Source organism: Hippoglossus stenolepis, chromosome 4, assembly GCF_022539355.2.
Source record: "Hippoglossus stenolepis isolate QCI-W04-F060 chromosome 4, HSTE1.2, whole genome shotgun sequence".
Lineage (NCBI taxonomy): Eukaryota > Metazoa > Chordata > Actinopteri > Pleuronectiformes > Pleuronectidae > Hippoglossus > Hippoglossus stenolepis.
In genome coordinates, this window is record NC_061486.1 from 22,748,645 (window position 1) to 22,775,866 (window position 27,222).

A 27,222-nucleotide genomic window follows, 5' to 3' on the forward strand; every position below is an offset into this window, starting at 1 on the left:
TAAAGATGCATTTAATGATACAGACATGCCATCTTGAGATATAGTCTGGGATATAATGTATAATCTCATTCGTTACGAATGCTTAATAGTACAAAATTTGTTGTATGGATTAATTAACCGGCATAATAATAATGATCAAATAATAATAACAGTATCTGTTAAGATTGGCTTTGTATAATCATAAATGGATTTTGTTAGTTTGGTTATAAAAGGCAAATAAATAGGACGCCATCCCGCCATGGATTTCTTCAATCACTTATAAAAAATAACAACACTCTTTCACCTTTGGGGCAAGATTGAAAGAGCCGCAACATCTGGACATGTTGCAGCTCCTGGGAGCGTGACTCACGCACAGAAGACTCGGAGAGCAGAGGACCTCCTCACAGACACCACAGGCAACACAAGAGCAGAGCAGTACAATGGCTGACTATGTGTGATACTGTGTGTGTGTCTATGTGCGTGCATGTGTGTGTGTGTGGGGGGGGCACGCTGGGCCCTGGCTAACATACACCGGTGACAGGTCGTCAAGATGCGAGGGACCTACGGAGTGCGAGCAGAGTGAGATTTAACACTGTCAGACAGAGGTGCCCTTCGCCACAGATGTCCTGAAAGCGCCGCAGCAAGTTGAAGCACAGATCACGTAGAAAACGCAGCCAGACCACTTAAAGAGCTTAGTCACACACTGTAGTGATTAAAAGGTGAGTCAGGCTGCTGTCACAGAATTGCACAGTGGAGTAATTCCGGTAAAGAAGCTCCATGGGAAAATGTTTTAGTGATTTATCGGTTGAAACTCCTTCCTCCCAAATTCCTGAGGAAGGTGAGGGCAGAGAAGGATACTGAAGGTATCTGGCATTAATAGATATATTGAATATGAGCTCTGTATTTCAGTTATTATTGTGTTACAGTAGGTTTCATCAAGGATGCAAGCAAATCATTATTGACATCAATAATCAATATTACAGATTAAATTATGTATGATTAGTGAGACTATGTCATCACACACAGGCACAGACACTGCTATGAGATCAGGTCGTCGGACCTTTAGTCTTCTCTGAAGACCTAACAGATTTATCGTGAGAATTATTGGTTTGATGCTGAACGGGTAAAGCCAAAATCCTTGCACTGAGGTCAGCGCAGACATAAATGATGGCTCAAAATGACCTTCTCTAAATCCCTTTTACCTATACCAGCTGATTTCTCTCAACCACAGACACACTCTGTAAAAGGAAATCACATGTGTGTCAGGCTCACAATAGAAAAACACTTCTAAAACACATAATCCCGCAATTTAATCCAGTCAGAAGAGCTAAATCTGGAGCCCATTTGTATCGTTTTGACCGCTTTTATGAAGAGAGGCTTTTAAAGAAATTGCAGGCTATTACCAACACTTCTGCTTCCTATATGCCAGCATGTGAAAAGGCACCTTCAGGGGGACATAAGTACAGTATGTAAAGTGAGTGTGTAAATGAGATATAAATGTAGACCCATATGGACACAGTTGAAATCATACATATAGTTGAAATCAAATCCGACAGAGTTAATTTGGGTATGATGAATTTGCAGTTTACAGTATTACTTTCCTTGTTAATATGGTTACTTAGTAACAGACTTGCATGAAGAAGGCAGGCACTGAACTTCCTCAGGAAAGGCGTTCTAACAGCAAGCAGGGTTTGTTTTTAGTGTTGACTTTGGGATGTCGTGCAGTGTTTGGGATCTGAGAGGTCTAATCTGAGTGGAAAGAAGCAAAGGGTCCAAAGTGAAAGGGGAACAAAGAAAACAAAGTCAAGTCTCCATGAAATGTATTTAAAGCAGAGGCTTCTCTTATTCTTTGTGTCAAAAACCTCTTTGGGCTTTTGTTTGGTTAATATTCAGAACCAGGAACCACATATAAGGACATTCTAACCACAAAATGTGAAGATGAGAAAGTTTGACTTATGGCTGGATTAACCCATTTAGGGAACCTTGTGATCAAATGTGAGCCAAGTGATTAACTTAAACAATTAAAATATGTAAATCTATTTTTCACAAAGGACCATTCTACAAATCAGGACCTTGAGGCAAAGTAACACTTTGGACTGAAGTTGTGGTCCATCTGCAGATTCTGTCCTCTGATGGTTATTTAATTTGACCGAGTCCAACAACTTTAATGTCGTTTTAATTTGATAAATCAGTGAAAACAGTGAAAATGGAGAGTCAGGGACTCTCCATTGAGCCTGTGGGCATTTCACTGTGCACTAACAGACACCAGTGCACCAACGTATAATTACATTTGCCTGAATGTTTTTTAGGTCAGATGTGTGTTCATCTTTTCTTTTTGACTGATTCATGCTGCAAAGGGCATATCATGGTGTTTACGCTGATTTGGTACAAGTTGTCCTGTGCTAAATATCTCTAAGCAACATTAAATGCACCATCTGAGGATTAAAATACCCTTGTGTAGCTGCTGCTATAGACACTGTATACAGCAGCCTGGCAGATATAATTAGTAATTGTCTCCATCCATCTAATCACATTTTCTGTACCCTCTGGTGTCATGGCAAACATCTACAAGGCTAATTTCCCAACAACCATAGACAAACCTCCAACAAACAAGTTCAACCGAGATCTGCTCCCCACCGCTTCCGCTTTGGTGGAGTGTGTTTTAGTGCCTGATCCAGCTGTGAAGATCAGTGGTACAGGGCCAGAAAGCAAGAAGGATTTCATCATATGAGAGGGACTTCACTAAAAGCCATCTGTACTGTAGTTGTCATAGGACTCATATGAGCAGTCTGAGATCTTCTTCAGGTCCAGGGCTCTTAGATTAACTTGATCTATTTAAGAAATTGCTACCTATGAGGTTGACAGGTATGAGTGTAAAATGAAGCCTCCCTTGCATCATCTGCATGTTAAGCTGTTCTTGTTTGTGCTGGTTGCGCAAATGTTCTTATTTGCCTTGAGTATACAAGTGACTACTGTATTTGCCCAAAATGACCATGTTCAGAGGGCATGTTTGACTCGGCTATCACATCTTTTTGTGCCAGAACGCAACCGATCGACTGGTTCAAGGACGAGTGTTTCTGAGCAGAATCAATACTGCAGAGGGGGGAAAACATGGTCTGTCAGATAGATTCAAGTTGCCATGTGAAAGATATATTATGACGGCATATCAGGGACAATAAAAACTGCTGTAAATCAATGAATGCCGTGCATACGTTTAAGTTAAATGTTCAATTCTACATGTCTTTTTGCAAAGAGCAAGCAAGAATAGCACAATATATAGGTATATATTTAGATTTCCTAGTGATAAGATGTTACTGATGTTAACAATGAGACAATGCCGCTGGCGGGCTCTGAACTATCAGCCAGAAACATTTGCCACTGTATCATTTCCTGTTTATTACAGAGGAAAAGCGACATTTACAGCCCAGAGGTTTACAGCCAGACTCTTACTTGAATTCCACTTCCTAGTGCCTGTGATCTCAGAGAACATAATAACTGTCTGTGGTTGAATAAAGTCAAAGTATGTCATTATCCCATGTTCTCTTCTCCCATGCTGCAGCCTATCTACCACCCCCAAAAAAGCCAAAGCAATCATACTGACCTAAAAACACACAAATCAAAGACATGTTCCAGCCAAATTCAATTTGACATCTTGTGATCCAGCTACAACAGATGAGTTGCTGTTTTTTGATGCCTCTCTCTGCAAAGCATGTCCAACAACTCCTGACGTACACAGGGCTGGCTGCCCCATGTTAACTCCACGGGGGTTTGAAACAGTCTTACACTCACCAGCAGCGCAGAGGAGCAGATCCGAATCCACGGAGCGAACCTCTCGTGTGCCCAGCGGTACGATGCTGCTGCTGCAAAACCAAGTTCGCGTCGCTGCTGGTGACATTCACGGCGTGGGAAACACACAAAAAGGACAAATTGTGCGCGCACACAGGAAAAGGCAGTGATGCGATGAGGAGGGCATCAACCTCCAGCGGAAACAGAAGCGCACACCCGCACCGCAGGCTGGCTCAGTGTGCGTGTGAGTGGCACCGAGTCATCCCTGTTACAGCGCGTTCCCCCTTTTTCCTCTTGGTGCGTGCAGGGACGCATGCGCAAGTGGGTGCACCGCCGTTGGCTGATCCAAATACCATAGCTGTAAGAGAATATACTGTATGTGTGTGTGTGTGTGTGTGTGTGTGTGTGTGTGTGTGTGTGTGTGTGTGTGTGTGTGTGTGTGTGTGTGTGTGTGTGCAGCCATGGCGTCTAAAGTGCATGTTGGTTGCATGCTGCTGCTGCTGGTGGTGTAAGTGGAGAGGAAAGCATGTTATGGGACATGTGCACCATGGGATCTCCAGCGTCTTATTTGTAATTATTTGGCCCACACATGCGTCTTCAGTCCGAGTTTTATTGCAGAGGGGACAACATCTGGAAAGCTTAGATGTTGGCTGAGATTTGTTTTCCCTTTTAAGCCCTGACATGACCATACATTGTGAAACACTGTATTGGAAGAAGGAACATCACTAAATTTGCAGCAAAAGATGGAGGTTAATTTTCACTACTCCTGGCCAGTTTAATTTATAATAATATATTCAAATTATTATTATTTTGGAAATTTACACTCAGAATCTGTAAAGCTGTCAGATTAAAAAGAATGTTTGCGTCTCGAATTGAGTAGAAGTATGATGCTTAAAAAGTAATCACTGGTGGAAAGTACTTCAAAACTATACTTAGTAGATGTACTTAGAGTGGGTTGTAGAGAACACCTTTACCACAAGGTAGAAAAGGGTTTGAGCTTTAATGTGATTCTTGTATAAAAAGTGTAAATCTAATGGACTTTGCTCAGGCAGTTCCAGACACACCCAAATACCACATTTCAATAAATGTAGCCCGGGGCTGATGGTTGAAGCTCACACAGGTTAATGAACTTTACCGTGTCAGTGATCCCCTGATGATTTATGAGGATTTATTTGCCACAATCTCTGACTGCCGATTTCTCCCAGAGGGACAGACATCTGCTGTCCCTCGTTGCTGTTGGCTGTGAGTTTGTAAATTTCTGTTTGTAAAGGAGATAACAGAGTGTAACCTAGGGACAGCTTAAACATGAGCTTCTATTAGGATAACGCTGCACACAGAGGACGTATTTACCAGAGAAATGCAAGATCATCTTTGTTTTATCTACAACTATTTTTTAAATTATTTCAAATAACCGCTTTTTAAATATCTCCTCTAATGTATCTGCTGGTAACAACATTGTTTTGCACAAATGTAAACCTGAAGATTGAACAAATGTTTACAGGGCTCTGGATCAAGGACAGTGTTGGGGTTCTGTAAATAACGTGAGAGCCTGAAGCATGCATGCAGCAGCATTATCAAGTTGTGGCGTCCATGTAAATTCATGTCTGACTCAACAAAATGCAGAAAATGGTCGAGAACAATTAAAAACATTTTAGATAGGGGACTCTTTGGTTATTTTTCAGATGGCATAGTTTTGGTGTAAGTGTACGTACATGGGTTGAGCACTCGTCTTCCATTTTGTGTGTAAAATTGTGCGCTGGCTTTTAACATGCAGTCCTCTTATGTCTCATTTCATTGTTTGACCTACATTCACCAGAAACCCAATAAAATGTTTGGATCTGCCACTCGCCTTTAATTAACCCAGCTGGTGTTTCGCTGCAGCTTCATGCGAGCTGACTTTACTCACCACAGATAGAAACGTCCAGGTCAGTACCACTGCGGCCACCAGAGACCACCGTGCTGACTAACAGCTAAGTGCTTTTCCATAGTGTTGGTGGTCCAAGCACACCATCCTGTGGCCTGTACTCTCTCTCTCTCTCTCTCTCTCTCTCTCTCTCTCTCTCTCTCTCTCTCTCTCCCTCCTTTTCTTTCACTGCTTGCTTTATTTTTTTTTTTCAAATTGCTGGAATGCTGACACAGCATTTCTGCTCAGGGGGATTTCCAAGACTCAACTAATTTAATTCTGTCAGCTATTTAATCTGAGTCCTAATCCTAAAAGTCTGCATGTGTGTTTAAGTCATATTTAGTCGACTTCATCCTTTTTTGCCAGGGGAACTGACTTTGACATACAAGATTTAAAGAGCAAAACAGTACACCACTTAGTTTGGAGTTGGCCTGTAACTTGAAGAAATAGTTCAGCATTTTGGGAAATGTGTAAATTATCTTCCTTGGCTTTCCTGCACACTCATGTCCACTGGTAAATATTCCGTTTTTACCAGACGCTGGTTAGCTTAGCTCAGCATAAAGACTGCAACTCTGGGGAAACTGTCACAACTTCAGCTCGTAACATTTTCACTGTCTGTTATCTTATTTTTTCAGAATTCAGCCACTCCCCCCTGCTCTGCATCACCTCCTTCCCACGGATCCCAGTACCTGCCCCACCCCCAGACTCACCTGCTTTCCATCAGTAATTAGTCACCCAGTGTATATATACCGGCTCATTTCCTCTTGTTGTGCAATAATGCATTAAACGTGATACCATAAAATGGTGTGCCTTTCGGCATTCAATAAATTTGGTTATCAAAATAAAATATTAAATAATAACTTTAATTGATTAAAGTTACCTCGGTCACCACCCTTCAAAGGAAGGGAAAAGATAGCCAATTTATTGATTAAGTCTCATAAAAGTACTAACTACAAATTTGGATCTCTGATTAACAATTAAATTAATAACCATAACCAAAATTACCATATAGATAGTTAGCTAAGTTGAAGGATATGGAGTTCTTGACAGTGTAGAGGTTGGCAAAATTCACTTATGCAACATTAATAAAAAAACATTTGTGAAAGAAAAACATTTATTATGAATATAATAAAGTATAAAAACACAAACTACTAACGGTGTACTTACTAAACAAAGATAGGTATGTGAGTATGCATGTGTGTGTCTATGTGCTTCCAAAATGGCGGCTGGCCACTTTGAAGATAACACCCTTCCCCCCCCCTATTGGAATCCTTACAACATGTAGCGGGGGTCCGAGCTAAGCAGGTGAAGAGTTATGCGTGTGTCTGTGTGTGTGCCAAATTAGAGAAAGTTGCTAGATGCATGCAAGGAAGGACTGAAGAGCATAACTAACATTAACTTTCTCAACAACTTGTAACCACAATATCACAACACCACAAATCAAACTTATAAATATCACACAGAATCGAATAAACAGTCTTGCTTAGCCAAGTATAATTATTAAGCCCAGTTGTGTTACCCGTCCGTGGAAAGGGGAAAAGAGTTGCTGTGCAGTTCGCAGTTCTGTGAAGTCGTCTTGCTGGCTTGTGGCTCCTGCCTTAGTGATTCTGTTGAGCTGTGTTGCTGTTTGAAGTTCTCCAGCAGGACATCGAGTCGCTGCTTGAAGGGTTGGTAGAGCTTGGAATGCGAGGAGGTTTCCTTGGTGAGATGAGCTGGAAGCTGCACCTTTGTGCTCCTCTCGAAGAGTTGGATGGAAAGAGAAGATGTGAGCTGGAGAAGCCAGGCTTCTTCCCTCGGCGATGCAGGAAAAGAGGCTCGACAGCCTTCTCTCCGTGGAGGGAGTGTAGAAAGAGAAAGAAGAGGGGGAGACCTGGCCTTATATTGGCCCGGTGACCTCACAGGTCATGGGGTCCAGAGTGACCAATGGGAGTTGAAACCTGTGTCCCTGGGGGTTTCACACCTCTGTGATGTTGATGGCCCCTGGGAGACTGAGTCCTGCAGGGACATGCGGCTTCAGGCTTTGATGGCCCCTGGGAGACTGAGACATGGTTTCACTAAAACCATGTCCCAACACTCAGTTCTCTGCCAGATCGTCTAGTGTGTTTTCTCCTAGCTTTCCAGCGTTATCCCGTGTTTAACTCTTCTGCCTGACCTCTGCTCTGACCTGCCTTTTGGACCCTGGATTCCCGATTGCCTGCTCCCTATCAGATATGTTTGATATCTCTGCTCTGACCTGCCTTTTGGACCCTGGATTCCCGATTGCCTGATCCCTATCATATCACTGACTGTCTGCCTGGTTTTTGACCTCTGCTCGTCCAATAAACCAGAACTCTTGTCTACTCCCATAACTGCTCAAGTGTCGTGCTTCTGGGTTCACGTCTGCCATTTTGCGCATCCTGACAGAAATGGTGTTCAGCAGTAATAAAACTCACCTTTCAGCACATCTCAAGTCCTGTGATAAAATCACGCAAAGTGATATAAATATTTGGATGTAAATGTGATTTACGTTATTTGTACAGTGGCCCCCGCAGTGCACATCCCAATCAAAAATGGGAAAATACAACAGTTAATCATAACACAACAGAACACACCATAGTTAATCACAAACCCCAACGTCAAATAAGAAAACACAAATGGAACAAAAGAGTAAATCACTGATCACAAGGACCTTAACATCTGACGTAAAAAAAATGGAGGTCCCTGCTGACCATCTTTGATCATCTAGTTACAAACACAGACAGTTCGTTCGTCCAATTCTTGTCGACAACCTTTTTTTTTCGTTTGTCAATGTGTTTTTTTATTTGTGTTTTGTAATTTGCTTTTTTACTTTTTATTAGTTGTAGTGTTTTGTGATTTTTTTTTGTTGTGTTTTCCCCTATTTGTCATTGTGATTTGCATTTCAGGGCTACCGTATATATGTAAATTATTTGATAAAAATGTTTTCCTCTTAAAAATTAAGAGAGAGCCAGTTCTGACTTAGTCTCCCCTAACAACAATGTTATTTGGAGATATAGTAACAGACGGTTGCTGATATTTCAGCACAATTTTTTCGATGAAATTAACACCATTGTTCTAGTTTTTTCTATATGTAAATATAATTCATTGTAATTATATGAGCAACTGTATATTAATGGTGAAATGCATCTTGATGTGAAAATCGAGTTTGAGTGACTTTTTATGTAACATAATTTTTGATCACGCTAAACAGCTTTTCTCTGAAGTCATTGTTGGGACCTGGTTTTTGTGAGACAACACTTCGGTATCACATGTTCAGTCAAAAGCCTGAAGCCGCATGTTCCTCCAGGACTCAGTCTCCCAGGGGCCATCAACGTCACACAGAGGTGTGAAAACCCCCCCAGGGACACAGGTTTCAACTCCCATTGGTCACTCAGGACCATGACTGTGGGTCACAGGCCTGTTTCCCGTCTCTTCTGTCCTCTTCACAATCCTTCTACAGGAGAGGCGTCTTCTCAGCTCATCTCTTCCATCAACCCGGAGGCAGCTCAGCTCATCTCACGAACCTCCCACCAACCGCATGTCCCAACTAGCCAGAACTGAGCCACAGCTCAACAGAATCACTAAGGCGGGCACACCAGCCACGACTCACAGAACTGTGTATCGCATTTTGAAAGCATGCTGGCTCACACCGACACACACACATGTAGACTCACATGCCTATCTTTGTTTAGTAATTACACCGTTAGTAATTTGTGTTTTTATACTTTATTATATTCATAATAAATGTTTTTCTTTCACAAATGTTTTTTCATTAATGTTGCATAAGTGAATTTTGCCAACCTCTACACTGTCAAGAACTCCATATCCTTCAACTTAGCTAACTATCTATATGGTAATTTTGGTTATAGTTATTCATTTAATTGTTAATCAGAGATCCAAATTTGTAGTTAGTACTTTTATGAGACTTAATCAATAAATTGGCTATCTTTTCCCTTCCTTTGAAGGGTGGTGCCCCGAGGTAACTTTAATCAATTAAAGTTATTATTTAATATTTTATTTTGATAAACAAATTTATTGAATGCCGAAAGGCACACCATTTTATGGTATCACGTTTAATGCATTATTGCACAACAAGAGGAAATGAGCCGGTATATATACACTGGGTGACTAATTACTGATGGAAAGCAGGTGAGTCTGGGGGTGGGGCAGGTACTGGGATCCGTGGGAAGGAGGTGATGCAGAGCAGGGGGTGACAGTGAAAATGTTACGAGCTGAAGTTGTGACAGTTTCCCCAGAGTTGCAGTCTTTATGCTGAGCTAAGCTAACCAGCGTCTGGTAAAAACTGAATATTTACCAGTGGACATGAGTGTGCAGGAAAGCCAAGGAAGATAATTTACACATTTCCCAAAATGCTGAACTATTTCTTCAAGTTACAGGCCAACTCCAAACTAAGTGGTGTACTGTTTTGGGGTGGTGCCCCGAGGTAACTTTAATCAATTGATAACCAAATTTATTGAATGCCGAAAGGCACACCATTTTATGGTATCACGTTTAATGCATTATGGCACAACATCATTCAGATATCTGTGTGTGTGTGTGTGTGTGTGTGTGTGTGTGTGTGTGTGTGTGTGTGCCGGTGTCATCTGGAGGAGGATTTGTTATGGTAACAACAAAAGCCTCGCAGAACATCTGTGCCTTTCTGAGATTAGTCTACATTTTTATGTTACAATGTTGGCTCGCCACTAAAGAGGCGATTATCAAGGGTCTTTTATTGTGGACCTTAATGTCTGCTGGTGTTTTAGGGGGATGGTAAAGTGGGAGGATGATACAGCATTAATGAAAGTCAGAAAAAAGACAACATGGAGCACTTCTTGGAGGCAGATGGTGCCTCATGAAAAAAACTTGCATCAAAAAAATAAAAAAATGAAAGGACCACAAATGTTGTGCTCCAGTTGATTCGAATGAACACCTGATATTCTGCACTGAGTGGTCCGAATGCCAACTATCTGAGATGAAGCACTGCCAGGAAGCTTGATTAAAAGGGTAAAGTACTGCCAAGGACATTAACCCATACCTAACACAACTGTAGGTTTTCTTTTCATTGGTCGGAGGTGAATTCTTCAGCATGTTCAGACTTTGTTCCAACCAGCTGAGCTTACAACACTCAGAACTAGGAAATTATTACGACCAGCAGACCTCTGATATTTAGCTGTGTTAAAAGAAGCACACAGGGTTGTGAATTGTCTCAATAAGAATCACATCTCCTCTGTTGGTCCTTTAAGTCCAGTGCAGTAAAAGGTCATATCACTGTCAGCTGTTTGTCATGGGTGGAGGGGGATTTCCCTTTAACTGTTACTTTCTCCCTCACATGCACAGTTGTTTCTCCATGACAATAGGACATTGCATAGACTTACATAGTCTCCATATTTTTTGGAGACTTCTCTAACCTTAACCGTAGTTATTACTCACCCAAACCTGACTTAACCTAAACCTAACCTTGAAAATAATGTCTTTACCTTAGAGGTTGATGATCTACTTTCTTGTTTTTTGTCCCCATCAGAAAGACAATTCCCCATAATGTGAATGTGTGAACAGATTTAGGTCCTGGCATCTTACTGTAAACACTCTCAATTCAATTGTACTGGTAAATACACCACCTAGTGGTAAACTTGATCTGTAACACTTTCAATTATCACCTTTACATAAAAGGAGAATCACATGCATGTACAGCGTTCTACTTCCCATTTATCAACAGTTCAACAGCCGTTTGCCATTGCAAACTACTTCTCTAGATCTGATATGGGTAACAAGCTAGTGCTGCCAGAAATAAAACAATTCCTGTTCACTGTTAGAACATCCTTGCCATTGATTATGCAATAACAGAGAGAAAAAGTAAAAATCCAATTTGAAAAACATAATTCATTTGGTAACACACAAATTAGTTATGTTCAACATAAAGTTAATAAGTCTTATTAACACAATTGCTAACTCTAATTTGAAATTAATTAATTAATTTCTGTGTAAACAATTGCAGTTTTTTCATTAAAGAAATAAATAAAATAAAAAATTCTTTGTTTGTATTTTTGTGTCTCTTTGAACGTACAAAATGCAACTTCAGCCGTTAGGGGTCTCTCAATCAAAAGAAATAACAAAAGTTTGACTTTGTCATAAAGCAGCATCATGGAAGTTGTTGCCTTCACCACCATTGCCAATTAAATTCTTCCTGACAAGGTAATGTTTAAAAGTTTGATTTACGTTACACAGCAAACAACGATAAATAATCATGATCCATTAAGAGTGACTAATTAAGGAATTAAGGTACCTTCCTTTGTCATACGTGGTTTAAAGTTATGGCAGAGATGTAAATGCAGGTAAAGCAGATATTACGCAATATAAAGGAGACCAAAATAAAACATCTCCTTGGGGATTTGTCTGGGTTTCACGATTGTTGGAAACATTTTAGATATTTTAATGAAGAATTGTTACATATTATACATCAGACAAAGAAAAAAACACTATAGACACTCAATACTTTCCTTAACATGATGTGATTAAGACATAACTAAAGTTGAGTTCAGCCAACAGCAGCAGTGTTTTCTTCCACTCTGAGCCTCTTGTCCTTCATCGTGTTCTTAAATTACTGTTGAGGATTATTTCAGCCAACATCATTAAATCGGTCATTTCTTTTCTGCATCACTTCTGCCCTTCCAGCTTAGTCCGTTGTGAGAGATGTCCACGTTGGAGTCGTGTGTCCTCTCATTTTTAACCAGGTCTTCTAGGTCTGGAGAGGAAAAATGAGAGGATGGTATTAAACATGGATTCTCCTCTAGATTGGCCTGCTTCTCGTGCAGATTAAGTAAACCACAATTCTTAGGCTATGTTTTCATCTGCATTTGTTTGTTTGCTAACAGTATTGTGCAAAAACTACTCAACATATTTCCCTGAAATTTTGTCCATGGATCAGGATCCAGGATTTTTTAAGAAATCAGGCATGTTAAGGGAACTTATATTTGTGAGTGAGTGCAATTTGCTGCAGTTCCAAATAAAAATCCAGATCTTGTGAATCTGCTTTCATCAGGGGACTTTTGGGGCTTGACAGAGAAAGAAAAAAAATATTATCATGAATGAAAGCTTGTGCATGGAGCTGGACCATTACTCACACTTGAGCACCGTGGTGTTGATGACACTATATCCTCGGTCAATGTTCCTGCTCAGGTTAATATAGAAGAAGAACTTGATTTCCTGAGGGTACTGATCGTGGGATACGTTCTGTATCAGAGGAATCAGTCGCTTGGACATGGGCCCCTCCGCCAGAGCCTGGTTCATCATGTACATGCACCACTCTTCCTGCAGGAAGTCAGGAGTGATGAGCAGAGCCTGCAAGTGGCTCTCCTGCACAGCCTGGCAGAATTCTGTGAACATTGGACCTCCTGGACAGACGTCCCTTTGCCAGAGGAAGCACCTGAGGCTGCGGGGTGAAGCCTCCAGGAAAGAGACCAGGCCCTTGGCCTCCTCAATGTCACTGTCGGCGAGACTGTGGCACACGAGCAAGTCATATTTTCGTCTCCATCTCAGGTGTGAGCTCAGAGCAGACGGCGGATTTTTGGGTTCAGATGATGATGATGACGATGATGTTGATGTATATGAAAATGATGTCAATACACTTGTCTTGCTAGCTTTTTCTTCATGTTGGGATGACAACGATATTCTTGATTTCAAGAGTTTTTGGAACCAAGCTGAAACGAGAAAGACAAACTGCATATTACTAACTTAATTAAACTTTTCAAATTTGATGGTTCCTACTTTCACAAGTGAAATCATAAATATTATTAAAAACAACACAATCCGCTCTCTGTGTTATCTGTTAGACAGCAGCACCAGATAATAACAAGGAGCTAGTAGCTAAAGTGGCTACAGTACAATTGAGGTGAAAAAAAATTATTCTTTGTTTTTGCTGGAAATTAAATTGAAAAACCAACCACTATCATGCTTTATGACAAGTTAACAAAGGAAGACCGGCTGGTTAAAAGATAATGACCCGCAACATTTGAACAAAAGAACCCGATGGTGGAATCACAGGAAATGTCTGAAACCACAACTTACCATGCATGTTGTTAACATTGTCATGCCTCTTCAACTTCTCTCCAAAATCCTTCTGGCAAAAATATAAAATAAATCATAAAAAGTGGTAGCTGAACTAAGAACTGTGTCTGCCCTAACTGGAAGTATCAAAGACGAAGTGAAAACTCTATAGAGTGTCAGTGACATCACCAGAAAAAAATAAGGAAGGAACTCGGCATGATTTCACATGCAAAGTGCCTCATGTGCATGCACACTTTATGGAACAGGCAGTTAACCCTTTGTCGAAAGGAAACATATGGACAAATAAATGAACCTTAATACCCGAGTCCTGGTGTTTCTCAATAAAAAGGACATCCACAGCCTTGAACACTGCTGCTTTCTTATCTGGATGGTATATTAATGTGTTTTAAAGAAGGACGATGTAAACTGTTGTAATTTAAACCTTCATATAACCTGAAGCAGGTAAGAACAGCCTTGGTTTACAACACACCTCAAGTAGAGACTCCAAACTTTGCCTGACTGCTGTTTGCAGGCCCAGAATAAATAATTCCACCTGCATATATTTATTAGACTGGACGTTTTCTACCTGTGTAAGATGAGATAAGCAGCATTGCTGTCAAACAGAGGAAGTGAAGAGGAGCTGGCTGGAGAACTGTTATAATTGGATCTACATTTATCCATCGTGTCATGTCACAATAATGCATTTGAATCTTCTCATCTGATGCCAGTAAGCCCCTTAAGAAGCAACAAGCTAATGTAAAATTGAAACCATGTTAGCACTTTTACTTGAGAGGATGTTGTTGTGGCAGTGTGACTTTGTGGGGGTGGATTTTGGCCTATTTAACCAGTGTGCAGATGGCTGGAGCTACTTTCCATTCTCCCAATTTTTTTTCCCAAGATCGAATGGAATAGCCTAAAGAAACCAAACTAAATATCCCTGCTTGTCTCCAAAGATAGGCCTATGTCTAAGAAATAAGAGCATTTAAAACCTGTGGTGTAAGAGAATTATAGAGTTGTAACCACAGAGGCAATTCATTCCCTTAAGGACTTTTCTGATCTTGTTCCTTTTTAAAATATCGGAACAACAATATAAAAATACTCTCTACAAAGAGAAAACTGTGCTAAAAAGTGTCTAATGAATAGAAGGCGACTCTGTGGATAGTACACCACAGTTTTTTTAGTTAGTTGAATCTATGCATTAGATATGGTAAACTCTTCATATATGATTTTATGTTATGTAATGTTAAATCTTATCTCATTTTAATTCGGCTGAAGGTATAAGTGTATGGGGCCAGAAGTAAGGCAACAAAAATGAGAACGACTTTCTTATGATTTGAATATCATGAATGAACTTTTGATAATAGGCTATATCAAACTACTAATGGCTGCCTTGACAACAAAAATCTTCTGAGTTAGTTAGCCTTTATTCTTGACATTTCAACTTTATTCTCGACATTTTGGCTTTATTCTCTATAAATTAAAATTGACTTTAATCTCAATATTCCCACTTTATTCTCATAGTACAATTTTTTTATTACCGATCCTTTGATCTGTTATAAAAAAGTAAAAGACCGAAAACATAAAAAAACTAACTTTAGGGTCTGTTATAACAAAATAAAAGACAGACAAAAACATAATTTAAGAAAAGCTTCGGAATCTTTAATAACAAAATAAAAGACTGACAAAAATAATCATAAAAAAGCTTTTGAATCTGTTATAACAAAATAAAAGACCGACAAAAAAATAAAAACTTTAGAATCAGGAAAGACTTACAAATAAAAAAGTATTAGAATCAAACTGCGCAAGCGCGAAATCGAGAAGAACTATCCCCGGAAGTGTGCGTCACTTCCTGGCTCTGCGTCTGACGTGTCTAAAACAGTTTTGCACTGGTGGTGGATTTTATCATCTTTTAAGAATTACCTGGTAAGTGTGAACCGTGTGAGCAGGTGTCACCAGTGTTGCTCACATTCACCGGACCAGTCATGATCCTCGGTGCTTCCCATTCACTCTGTCTCACCCTCACAACCCCTGTGTGCGCTTTTAATCCAGATACGTGGGGGCAAGATGCTGGACTTCTTCACCATCTTCAGCAAAGGGGGGATAGTGCTGTGGTGTTTTCAGGGAGCCGGGGTCAGTGAATCCTTCGCGGGGCCCGTCAACGCGTTGATCCGCTCCGTCATCCTCCAGGTGAGACACAACCACCGCTGCCTGGTGTTTGGCTAACTCTCAGTTAGCAGCTACAGCTAACAGGTAGCAGCTGTAAGCTAACTGCGCAACGACAGTGGGCCAAAGTAGCAACTTCTATAGAGTGAATCAACCTGAAGTCACAATGTGTTGATGTAGAAACAGAATCGTGTGTGTGTGTGTGTGTGTGTGTGTGTGTGTGTGTGTGTGTGTGTGTGTGTGTGTGTGTGTGTGTGTGTGTGTGTGTGTGTGTGTGTGTGTGTGTGTGTGTGTGTGTGTGTGTGTGTGTGTGTACGTGTGTGTGTACGTGTACGTGTGTGTTGTGAGTCCAGCTGACATGTCAACGATGTGTGTGTTGTTACAGGAGCGAAGTGGGAATAATTCCTACTCTCACGAGGCCCTGAGTCTTAAATACAAGCTCGACAATGAGTTTGAGCTCATATTTGTGGTAAGTCTCTCACCTACAGACTCAATCAGGGCTCATTCCCTGTCAGATCCTCACAGTTTGGGCACATGAGAGACATATACAACCGAAATGTTATGTGTCTCAAATAGAGATGAAACGATGTGAACGTGTTGTATCACGACACAATACACAACATAATCCTAGTCCCACAACAGGGACATCGGCTATGTGGCACCTGCAAAGAGGAAAGTCAAAACCTAGACATCATTAAAATTAATAAATAAGTAATCATGAAATATATATACACAAGGAAATGTAAAAATACAAATAGAATATAAATGATGTTGTGTAAACGGAACATAAACAATATGCCCAGTTTGCACATTAGACAATGAATTGCACAGATAGAAATGTGTATGAATGAGTGTTATAGTGACCAATCATGGTTATCAGCATCAACGCAGTACTGTTAAAACGCTCAATAAGTACATAAGCTGAAGTGATTTCACCACGTTAAACTGTTAAATAATATGTTCAATCAAAATAATAATGTAGCACCAACACCATATCAAATGTGCAACATTTACATTGAAGAATGAAGACAGCACAGCCCAAAGGTCTGATGATTTTGACATGGAATAACCCTATTTTAAAATGGATGAAACTGTTAATTACTTATGTTGTTTTTGTTTATTATTTGTTTATGTTAATGATCATTACTCTAGGTGGGTTTTCAAAAGATCCTGACGCTGACATATGTGGACAAGTTCATAGATGATGTTCAGCTTCATTTTAGAGATCGTTATAAGAATGAGCTGGAGCAGAAGGGTGTGCTGAAGCTCCTTAACAATAACTTTGAGTTCGAGGACGACTTCACGATGCTTCTAAGGTAAAAACAGACAGGATCACACTGTATGCTTTACTTTTGATTGAACCAGTCATCACTAGTTAAGTAAACTGAAACTGTCTCATCATCTACTCACCACTATGCCGCTGGAGGGGTGGGTGAAGTCTTCGAGTCCACAAAACACTTCTGGAGTCTCAGGGGTAAACAGCAATGCCATGCAATTGAAGTCAATGGTGTATCCTCTTCCAAGGCATAAAACTTGGTGTTAATGAACTTGTTTCAAGTTGAAAATGAATGTCGGGGCTTGCTGACACTTGGATGACACCACACGAGCAGTATGGAGGCATATTGTGTTTTTTCTGTTGTTTTATTACGTCTGAAGAAGAAGACGACACCATTGACTTCAGTTGTATTGGATTCTGCTGCAACAAAGTTTACTGCTGAGACTCCAGAAGTGTTTTATGGACTCAAACACTTCACCCACCCCCCCTATCAGCGTAGTCGTGAGTAGATAATGAGGAGAATTAAACATTTTCGTTGAACTATCCCTTTAAGTACGTCAAGATAATTAGGACGTTGATCATACTTAAACCTTTCTTCACTGACCAAAACCTTTATTGTCCTGTTCATGCTGGCTCATATCAAATGTTTACCACAAGAGAGGCGGAAGAGAGCAGCAAAGCTCGGAGCCACGTCGCCATGCGGTCCTTCAAGGAGTCAGATAAATCCCAAAAAACTGTGAAGTCCATGATTGAGACGAAGGGTGGGGACAAAAGCAAGGAACAGGGTGGCAAGAAGAATAAAAATACCAAAAAGGAGGGTATGTGCACTTTGAGGTGGTTCTTTGAAGTGTAACATCATTTCAGTCTCAATCCTGACTTGATGCGATGTTCTCAACCTCTGCAGCTCCTGCAGCTCCTGCAGCTGAGCCTGCCAAAGGTGACAAGGGCAAGGTCACATCCTCTGGGCAGAAGACGGTTGAGAATGGTAACCAGGGCTTGACTCCTGAGGAGGACATGCAGAAGAAGAGAGAGGAATTCTTTCGCAAACGCATTGTGGGAACTACTGAAAAACCCATGTAAGAGAAAAGAGAGTAATATATGTTTAAAAAAATGCCAAAGGTAGACATACAGTAAGTGCATCTCGCCAGCAGCAGCAGCAGCATAGTCCCACTGTCAAGTATCACTGTTAAATTCCATTTCAGTCATCTGCAAGGTTTAGATCCCCAAGTGGATCCTCAACAGAAATGCCTGATTTTAAAAAAGCGATAAGGGCAGAAACTGATGATTTTCAAATGAATGCATATTATGATGTGATCGTGTCGTTTGTCCCTATTAGAGTTAGAACCATAGTTTTAGTAGTTATGTGTTTTTCAATACCCAACAGAAATACTAGAAATATACATTTAAATGATCACACGTGTTTTTAGAATTTGCTACAAGGTTTGTAAGTCTCCTGGTGTAAATGTCTGATTGCTTATTTCAAAATGCTTAATTCTATCATTCTCTCTTGTAGTAGTAGTAGTAGTAAGTCTCCAAAGCCCCAGAAACCAAGAGGGAAACGAATGCGTGTTTGGGACATGGGTGGCTGCAGCACCGAGGCGCTCGACTACAGCAAAACTAAAGGAGAGGGCTCCACTAACGGTGACGACCAGAGCCTGGAAACCAAAATTGACCCAGTATGTACACCACCTCCTCTCCGCTCCCTAAGAGGTTTCTAGCTAAAGAGTCATCTGTGATAATCACATTAATAACGACTCAATTGAAGTTCTCAATGTGCTGGATGTGTTTCAGGGGATGCAGGTGAGCTCCATGGAGGGAGAGCTGCCGCCTGTGGACTACGAGTCCAGTGACGAAGAGGAGATTGAGGAAGAGGATGAGAGGGTGGTTGTCAGTGGAACAAGCAAGACAAGGTAAGAAAGTGTTGAGTATATTTTAACATTATACCTTAAATTTGTCTCCAATATCAGTTGTACTCTGAACAAGTACCAAACTTTGCATGTTCTCCTCAGCTCCAAAAAGGGTGGCAGCTTTGGGGGCATGTTTGGGATGCTGAAGGGCCTGGTGGGCTCCAAGAGCCTGAGCAGTGATGACATGGAGCCAGTGCTGGAGAAGATGAGGGAGCATCTCATCAGTATGATATCAAATCCCCCTCTCCCACTGTCTTCATTCAGCTAGATGTGAGAGTGAATTCTCTGCTATTCATTCTTCTCCTTTATCATCCTGTAGCAAAGAATGTAGCAGCCGACATTGCCTCCAAGCTCTGTGACTCTGTAGCCAAAAAACTGGAGGGGAAAGTCATGGGCACATTCACCAGTAAGTAACTTTTACCATTTATCTTCTATCTATCTACTAATCCCGCAAATGTCTGTCAGTATGTGGCACTCATATCTCGAGAACCGTTCATCTAGTCAGCTTGTCATGTCAAATTTGGTGTGATTCGGATATTACGCATTTTGAATAAACATGTGAACAGTGCCTTGCCGTCAGTGGGGGCAGGGCAACAGTCAGTCCGTGGACCGAGTTGAACCAGTCTTCTTCTTCAGTGTCCTCGGATAAATTACAGAAGTTGACAGTAAATAGTCCGCAAGCAAAAATAGCCGCCAGATAATTTTATAATTTTTATTTCACCATTTGTTTTGTTGCGGCACTGCTTTGCATTGAGCTGAAAAGTTGTGAACTCTGATCTGAAGATTGTGTTGGCTGCTTAACAGACCTCTGAAATAACAGACATGTAACGTTCAGTAAATATAACACACATGTAAACAGTAATAAAGAAAATTCAGTTTCACTTAGCTAAAAACATTGACTATAAAATCTTCACTGCAGATAATCCAGGTAGGATGAACAGTTTTCTAACTTCCCTCTGCATCATAGACTGTTTATAAAAAACTCTGCACACAACGTACATCACACTAACAATAAAAATGTAAAGTATATTGTCCAACTGTTTGAGGAGGACTCACTAATGACCAGGAATAATCCTGAATTGGCTCCAGAGCATTAACACAGGACAAACAAGCAACAGACACTTCACTAGTTTAATTTAAAAAATCAGATCTTCACCCCCTTTTTTATTTATTTTTTCTTTCGATGCAAGGATTCCTTACAATGCAGCGATCTTCTCTGCCTTCACTTGTCCATCTATGAGAGCTCAGTTTACACACTAAGAACAGTAATGTCATCATCATAATGAATTTTCCCCAACGTGGTTCGTATGATTACCACAGTAAGTTGATTAAAATATGATCCTCCCCTCGGTATCTTATACACAGGATGTGATTCACAATGTGGAATTTTCAGCATCTGGATATAATAACTCTGAAACATCCCACTTACGTATATTGTATATATTTCAAAGACCAGATGCAGATTTTACAACTTACACTCAGCAAGCACTTTATTAGGAACATTGTGTGTATATATATATATATATATATATATATATATATATATATTGTGTTTGGCCTCCATCAGCCTCAGTTCTTTGTGACATTGATTCCACAATATGTTGAAAACTTCTTTTTAGATCTGCAGATCTTTCAGCTGCACATTCATGCTGCCAATCTCCTGTTGCACCACATCACAAAGGTGTGCTTCTGGATTCAGATCTGAAGACTGGAGACCAATGAAGCTCATTGAAGTCAGTGTCATGTTCATGAAACCTGTGTGTTTGTGTGTGTTTGTAGCTGTGGCCTCTACAGTAAAGCAGGCCCTACAGGACTCGCTGGTGCAGATCCTGCAGCCCAAGCGAAGGGTGGATATTCTGAGAGACGTCGTGGAGGCGCAGAGACAGCGAAGGCCCTTTGTCATCACATTTTGTGGTGTCAATGGGGTCGGAAAGTCCACCAACCTAGCCAAGGTGAGGTGTTGAGTGGGGAGTGACATGTTTCCAAAATCAAACAATTTTTCTGCGAGTTCCGGCATAGTTCCTGTGGTTTGTAACTGTTTATCCACACAGGAAGTCACTTCTAGCTTCGGGCCATACTCAATGGGTTTGGCCTTGTTTTATGAGATTGTGGTCAGTTATAACTCTGAGATAGAATTCACTCTGGGGCTTCCTGTGTTAAAATGTGTGCACTGAGGGCAGTGTTGTGCAAGTTCACACCTCTCATGAACTAGTTCACCATTTAAATTCTGAACTAGTTCATAGTTCAGTTCATTTCATAGTTTTAAGGTGGAAAGTGAGAATGAAAGACTTAACTTGTTTTTTAAAGAAAACTTTATCCATCACTACCCCTTGCCTTAAACTGTACTTCATATGTATCAATTCCTAAAAGAAATGTTTTTTTAATTTGTTTTAATTATTGCTAATTTTGCCTGTTTATTTATTCATACCCTGCACGAGTTTGTCTACCTGTTGCTGGGAAATCATACCCTTGAAGGCTGCAGACAATGTGGTTTGGGTCATTTGGGGCTGTTGGCAGGGGGTCTTGGTCTTTTTTTGACTTTCAATTACTTGGAGATAACTTTTTAGGCTAGCTGGATGCTTCAGCTCCACATGCCGTTTTAAATTAGATGCGGATGAGGCTGACGTCCGGACTTGCTTTTTCAGCGCAGGACGACACAATTTGCACAGAAAGGTGAGATTTTTACTGTCGGAATCTTTATCAGACAGTGTGTAAAAATCCCGCAAATAATAATAATAAGGTGCATCGGATGTAGTCGCTGAGTCTGCGTCTCTGCTTTCACTTGCCATTTTTATATGAGACCGAGAGCTGTTGTCTTGGAATACGTTGCTTGTTTGGACTACGTGTGTGTGCGATGAATCATGGGTAACGTAGTGCGAAGTCGAGTTAGTTGGTTTAGGTTAGGCTACATCGCGGACATTGTACGGGCACTGAGCAACGACATGGTGCAAGCATTTCGATTTAGACAGCGTCTCTCCTCAGGAGAAGGAAAACATTCCGTAACGTTTCAGCTAGACCTCAGATAATATGAACGTGTTCACCGTTCAAATTCATTATTTGTCATTAAGTTGCGTTCAGTTCATTGTTCTCATAAAAATGAACATGTTCAATGAACGCGTTCTTTTGAACTCGTTCATGCACAACACTGACTGAGGGCAACGTTTTAGAGTGAAGTGAAATGCATATTCTAAACTTGTTTCACCATTAAACACGACTGGGCAACATGAACACAATCCTATCACAATAAAAATGTTCAATCAGTTGATACAGCTAATTATTACTATGCATTTCAAATGATTCGAATTTTTTTCAAGTTCAAAGACTGATTTCTCCTCCTGAAGTCGAAGAAACTAGTTAAAATTTTAAAACATTGAGGTACAAAATTGAAAACAATTTTACATTCTGCCTCTTACCCTGCCTGCATGTAAGATATATATATATATATATATATATATATATATATATATATATATATATATATATATATATATATATATATATATATATATATATATATATATATACTGAACTGTTGTTATATGGTTACCTTGCTGATGGGTTAGTTGTCAAATAATTGAGTTAGTGTAAGGGTTGGGCATCAAAGAACCCGGTGAAGGAAATAATTATTTTAGCATTAAGTACATTTTACGATATTATATAAGATATGAATAATAAAATCTCTGTTTATGATTTGATGTTTTTGTTACCAATACAAACCCTTTAATTACCACAAAATATTATATATGTTTTACATATTGTGTAGACAGCTCTGTTCTATTCAGGTGTCCCAGTGTGCCGGCATGAACAAATACAGCTAAACAGGATTCAGAGGCTTATTTTTGAATATATAAAAATAATAAATTATACTGAGTATTTGCTCAGCGCCACTTGTTGATATCTTACCTTGGAGTGTAACTTTTAAAATGTCAGAGTTGATATGAACTAAACGTGTCTGTCTCGGTCCAGATCTCCTTCTGGCTGATAGAGAACGGTTTCACAGTGCTGATCGCAGCCTGTGACACTTTTCGTGCCGGGGCAGTGGAGCAGCTCCGCACTCATGAGAGGCGCCTGAACTCTCTGCATCCCCAGGAGCAGCATGGGGGAAGGCCCGTAGTTGCGCTCTATGAGAAGGGCTACGGGAAGGATGCGGCTGGAATTGCCATGGAGGCCATTGCCTATGGTAAAACATTTTCTTTCTAGCCGACTGATTATTTGAAAGAGAATGGTTTCTTGTTGATTCCACGTCAGAGATCCAGAGAATTGGAACTGGTTCATTTAACCCATAAAGCTGCTGTGATAAGTGATGAGTTTTCTCTGTTTTGTTAGTTATAATCCATTTTCATTAATGATGAATATCATCCGTATGATAAAGTTACATCTATACCTTCTGCATTCTTCCACTCCAGCTCGCAACCAGGTCTTTGACGTGGTGCTGGTGGACACTGCTGGGCGTATGCAGGACAACGCCCCCCTAATGACAGCCCTGGCCAAACTCATCGCAGTCAACATGCCGGACCTGGTGCTGTTTGTTGGGGAGGCTCTGGTGGGCAACGAGGCGGTCGACCAGCTGGTAAGACGATCACTGACAAATTCAGTCTTTTTTTTATACTGGGATACAACACGCACTAACAGGAAAGTGACACTGAGGAGAAATGTTCTCACTCAGTAACTTGAAAAAAAGTTTTTCTAGGAAATTCACAGCTGATTTCAAACATTTCAAAATGGTGTCCTAATCATGTGATCAGCTGCTTGAACGTAATACACACTGAAGCAGGGATTTATGGTTTTTAATCAGCTTTGGCTTCATGGGCAAATTCAAGGTAGATTTGCTTCACCAAAGGAAGCAAATGTTTTATTCCCCCCTTACTCACACTAATACATTTTCGAATTTGTGAGCATGCCCTTATAGCCGGATGAGACGAGTGCGATGTCGTCGTTTTTCAAGACGTGCGGCTGATGAAATACATTGTGATTCTCAGAAATACTCGCGGGAAAGGCAATAATGCATTATGGGAAATCTAGTGTGTTGCAAAAAAGATTTTGAAGTAGCATTTCATACAAAGGTCTGACGATCTAAGTGACAGGAGCAGATTACAGAGGAAAACATCGGGCGGCTGTCGAACATAGATTTAGCTCGATGGTCACTAAAAGACTGTGGGACTCAATGAAAAGCATCATAAATATGAAATCCAATAGGATACAGCTCTCTACTATGGACGATCAAGGCAGAGCTGATGAACTCAACAACTTTTTCCTCAGGTTTAAAACTCAGGACCTCTCTCAGAAAGGGACTGAGGCCTTAGACACTATAACCACCTGTAATGCTTCCCACTGTCTGATAATTGAGCCATTAGCAGAGTCTGTAATCAGAAATCTACAGGTCCTGAAGGCCTGCCTGCCATCCTCAGGTGAAACTCACTTTTATTCTGCATTATTATTCTGGGTCTTCATTATATGTCCTTGTGTACAGTTTGTTATTGTTTGTTGTATAATGTCCTGTTCTGCAGCTGCTGTAGCACTTTGGCCCAAGACAAATTTCCTCCATGGGACAATGGAAATGACAATTAAGAGTTAGACCCAGACGATGTTCCTGCTGAACCACTGACCACAAAGTTCAGGGATAAGGCTGATTTACGATGAAAGCCAAATGTTTGAGCTATCAAATGTTTTTTTTGCTGCTTGTCTCTGATTCAAAGGCTGAGAAATTAAAGTTTTTGTAAACGCTGGCTATTCTGTCAACTCTTCAGAAAACCCCCCGGTTTTAGGTGGTGGTTTTCAAACGAGTGCATTTTATTTGACATCTTAATGGGTTAACAGTAATAAATAAGAAAATGCTGTATGATTTAAAAAGGGTTTCTGTGAAGGAAACTCTCCAGCAGGGGTCAGGGTTGCTCCAGTGACCTATGCACTCTTGCTTGTACAGATGGTTTTGTACTCCTGCTCACTTAAATAGGGAGATGTGAAAGTCAGCACTGTACAAATTAAGCCCCAACTGAGTCACCTCTCTTACTTGTGTCCTCAGGTGAAGTTCAACCAGGCTCTGGCCGACCACTCCATGTCTGACAGGCCTCGGCTCATTGATGGAATTGTTCTCACCAAGTTTGACACCATTGACGACAAGGTACAATCACGTTTTCCAGTGTTTGAGGTCGTTTCCTGAGTTATGACAGATTAACAGAAAGCTGACATCACTGCATCTTTTACAGGTTGGTGCTGCCATCTCCATGACGTACATCACGGGCCAGCCCATTGTGTTTGTGGGCACGGGGCAGACCTACAGCGACCTGCGCAGCCTCAATGCCCGCGCTGTGGTCAGTGCCCTGATGAAGGCTTAAGTGGCCGCATGTTCATCGTCTCAAACAATGTTGTCACACTGCCGTGAGATGTTCCAGCCCTGCAAGCCTTCGTCTCTCATCCTACTATCCCTCCTGCTCTACTTCGCATCCAATGAAGAACTCGTGTCACGCACAGGACTTCTATCCTCCCAGTAAAGGACAAGTGAGCACTTTGACAAAACAGGTCATTTTGCAAATCGAAGCCACAGGAACCTACCGTTGCATAATTTCGAAACTTTTGGGCCAAACTGAAAAGTACCTCCATCAATGAAGTCGCATCCAAATGACATTCTGGCTACATGGATCTAGGCTGTAAATGTCATTAGTTTACTGGTTCACTCAGTAAAAGACTTTGACAACAAAGTCCCCACCTGGCATTTTGTCAGTCACTTTTCCCCCTCTTTGTGTAAATGAGGTCAGGTCATGAAGGCTGGCTGGATGTGACATTTCAGCAGCTGCCGGTGCCTGAGGAAAGCTTAGTGACCATAGTGCCTATCTGTCTCCTGTCCTATTAGTTTCCATCAAGAGTACCATGACAGTTCAGGTGTGAAACCACTCCTCCTCATCCAGTGAAGGTGTATGAATCTTGCTACATTCACACTACTGCGTTTTTTAAACATGTCACTGCTGCTATGGAATTAAGAGCCCTTTAAAAATAGAGAAGTTTGGAGACGCTGTCGTCCCCGTTTTATTTTGAATACTCTGGGGCTACATTACAGGCAGAAACACAGAAGTTTGGAAAGTAGACACTCAACAGCTTGCAGATTGAGTCTTTTAGCCTATGCTAAATCGTGGGCATGTAATGCTCTCAGTACCGCTCCGCTGTATTTGTTTTGCCATGACTCCCAGTCTTGTGTTTGTCTGCTTCCATGGCTGCTTAATACTCCAGTAACAGTTCCACCTCATTGTCTGTCTATTAACAAAAGAAATCCCTGCTCTTACGTTTTGCTATTGCTGCCTCATGTGTGTAACCTCTTTCTGCAACTAACAACTGAGTGCAGAGTAAACTATCTGCTTCCTGTGCACACTGGCAAACATATGCCCAGTGTACATGAGCGTTGGGTGATATGCGTTTGTGGGTATTAGTTTGGACAGGGGACTAAAACTGATGCATAGCCCAAAGGCCAGTGTGGATGGAGACTGTTTTAGTTTTGTCATTTTAAAACGTAGTAGTGTGGATGTAGCCTGTTTACAGGTCAGCCATAGAATCCATCAAGTATCAAGTCAGTGGATGTTGTAATTCTCCTGTTTAAAAAAAAAAAAGGTAAAGACCAGACGCAAGACTAATCCTCAGTAGTTTACATGCAGCTAAACACACTAACAACTGTGGTACTAGTTTCAGATGGATTATCTTCCAGAGCTCCTCACCTACATAAGTGTTAACACATTTTCATCACAAAATGGACAAATTGATCCCCTGGTTTTATGAAAGAGGAAAAGAATACTCCCTCAGTTTGATTAAAAGCAGACATATTTTGTAAAAAAAACTTTTTAGTTCTTACCAGTCAGATCTTAGACTCCTTGGCCTTTATATTCATGTTTTCACTCATGATTTATATGAAGAAATGTACGTTTCAAATATCTCTACTCCTCCCCCCTTTAATTTACGGTAGAGCAATATGAGAGAATCAGGAGTTATACAGAAGATTTGAGCTAATTTATGAGAATGTAAACATTTCTAAATAAAGCTGCTATATGCTACGACGGCCTGTAAAGTGGAACTTGTTCTGTCATATGTTGCAGAGGCACATGTTCTGTAGCAGCTCAGCATCAGTAGACATGCAAACACATTACATTTAGCTGACGCTTTTATTCAAAGCGACTTACAATAAG

The 27,222-nt window shown here is 40.7% G+C and overlaps 3 protein-coding genes across 6 annotated transcripts in view; 1 reads left to right on the forward strand and 2 right to left on the reverse strand.

Annotated features, from left to right (window-relative positions):
• Nucleotides 1-4,016, reverse strand: part of st3gal4 (ST3 beta-galactoside alpha-2,3-sialyltransferase 4) — a 30,375-nt gene extending 26,359 nt beyond the window's left edge. For both annotated transcript variants that reach the window (XM_035154240.2, XM_035154241.2), the window contains exon 1: nucleotides 3,769-4,016. The gene's annotated coding sequence lies outside the window, so the exon portion shown is untranslated. The remainder of the gene's footprint in view (nucleotides 1-3,768) is intronic.
• Nucleotides 4,017-12,053: 8,037 nt separating this feature from the next.
• On the reverse strand, nucleotides 12,054-13,886 carry LOC118106312 (toll-interleukin 1 receptor (TIR) domain containing adaptor protein). Of its 2 annotated transcripts, XM_035154742.1 has the most exons (3): nucleotides 13,730-13,886; nucleotides 12,787-13,362; nucleotides 12,054-12,407 (listed from the first exon to the last, which is right to left on the reverse strand). In XM_035154742.1, exons 1-3 carry the CDS (start codon nucleotides 13,734-13,736, stop codon nucleotides 12,304-12,306), a joined length of 687 nt encoding a protein of 228 aa, XP_035010633.1. In that variant the 5' UTR covers nucleotides 13,737-13,886; the 3' UTR covers nucleotides 12,054-12,303. The 2 variants fall into 2 exon arrangements, with proteins under 2 accessions (XP_035010633.1, XP_047195573.1); XM_047339617.1 differs by lacking the exon at nucleotides 13,730-13,886 and having other exon boundaries at nucleotides 12,787-13,387.
• Nucleotides 13,887-15,519: 1,633 nt separating this feature from the next.
• Nucleotides 15,520-27,107, forward strand: srpra (SRP receptor subunit alpha). 2 transcript variants are annotated; one of them, XM_035153778.2, is made up of 15 exons: nucleotides 15,520-15,631; nucleotides 15,758-15,895; nucleotides 16,257-16,340; nucleotides 17,024-17,187; nucleotides 17,805-17,965; nucleotides 18,052-18,223; nucleotides 18,661-18,823; nucleotides 18,939-19,057; nucleotides 19,157-19,278; nucleotides 19,374-19,460; nucleotides 20,834-21,006; nucleotides 23,021-23,234; nucleotides 23,461-23,624; nucleotides 25,077-25,175; nucleotides 25,261-27,107. In XM_035153778.2, exons 2-15 carry the CDS (start codon nucleotides 15,773-15,775, stop codon nucleotides 25,387-25,389), a joined length of 1,974 nt encoding a protein of 657 aa, XP_035009669.1. In that variant the 5' UTR covers nucleotides 15,520-15,631; nucleotides 15,758-15,772; the 3' UTR covers nucleotides 25,390-27,107. The 2 variants fall into 2 exon arrangements, with proteins under 2 accessions (XP_035009669.1, XP_035009670.1); XM_035153779.2 differs by having other exon boundaries at nucleotides 18,061-18,223.
• Nucleotides 27,108-27,222: the final 115 nt, after the last annotated feature.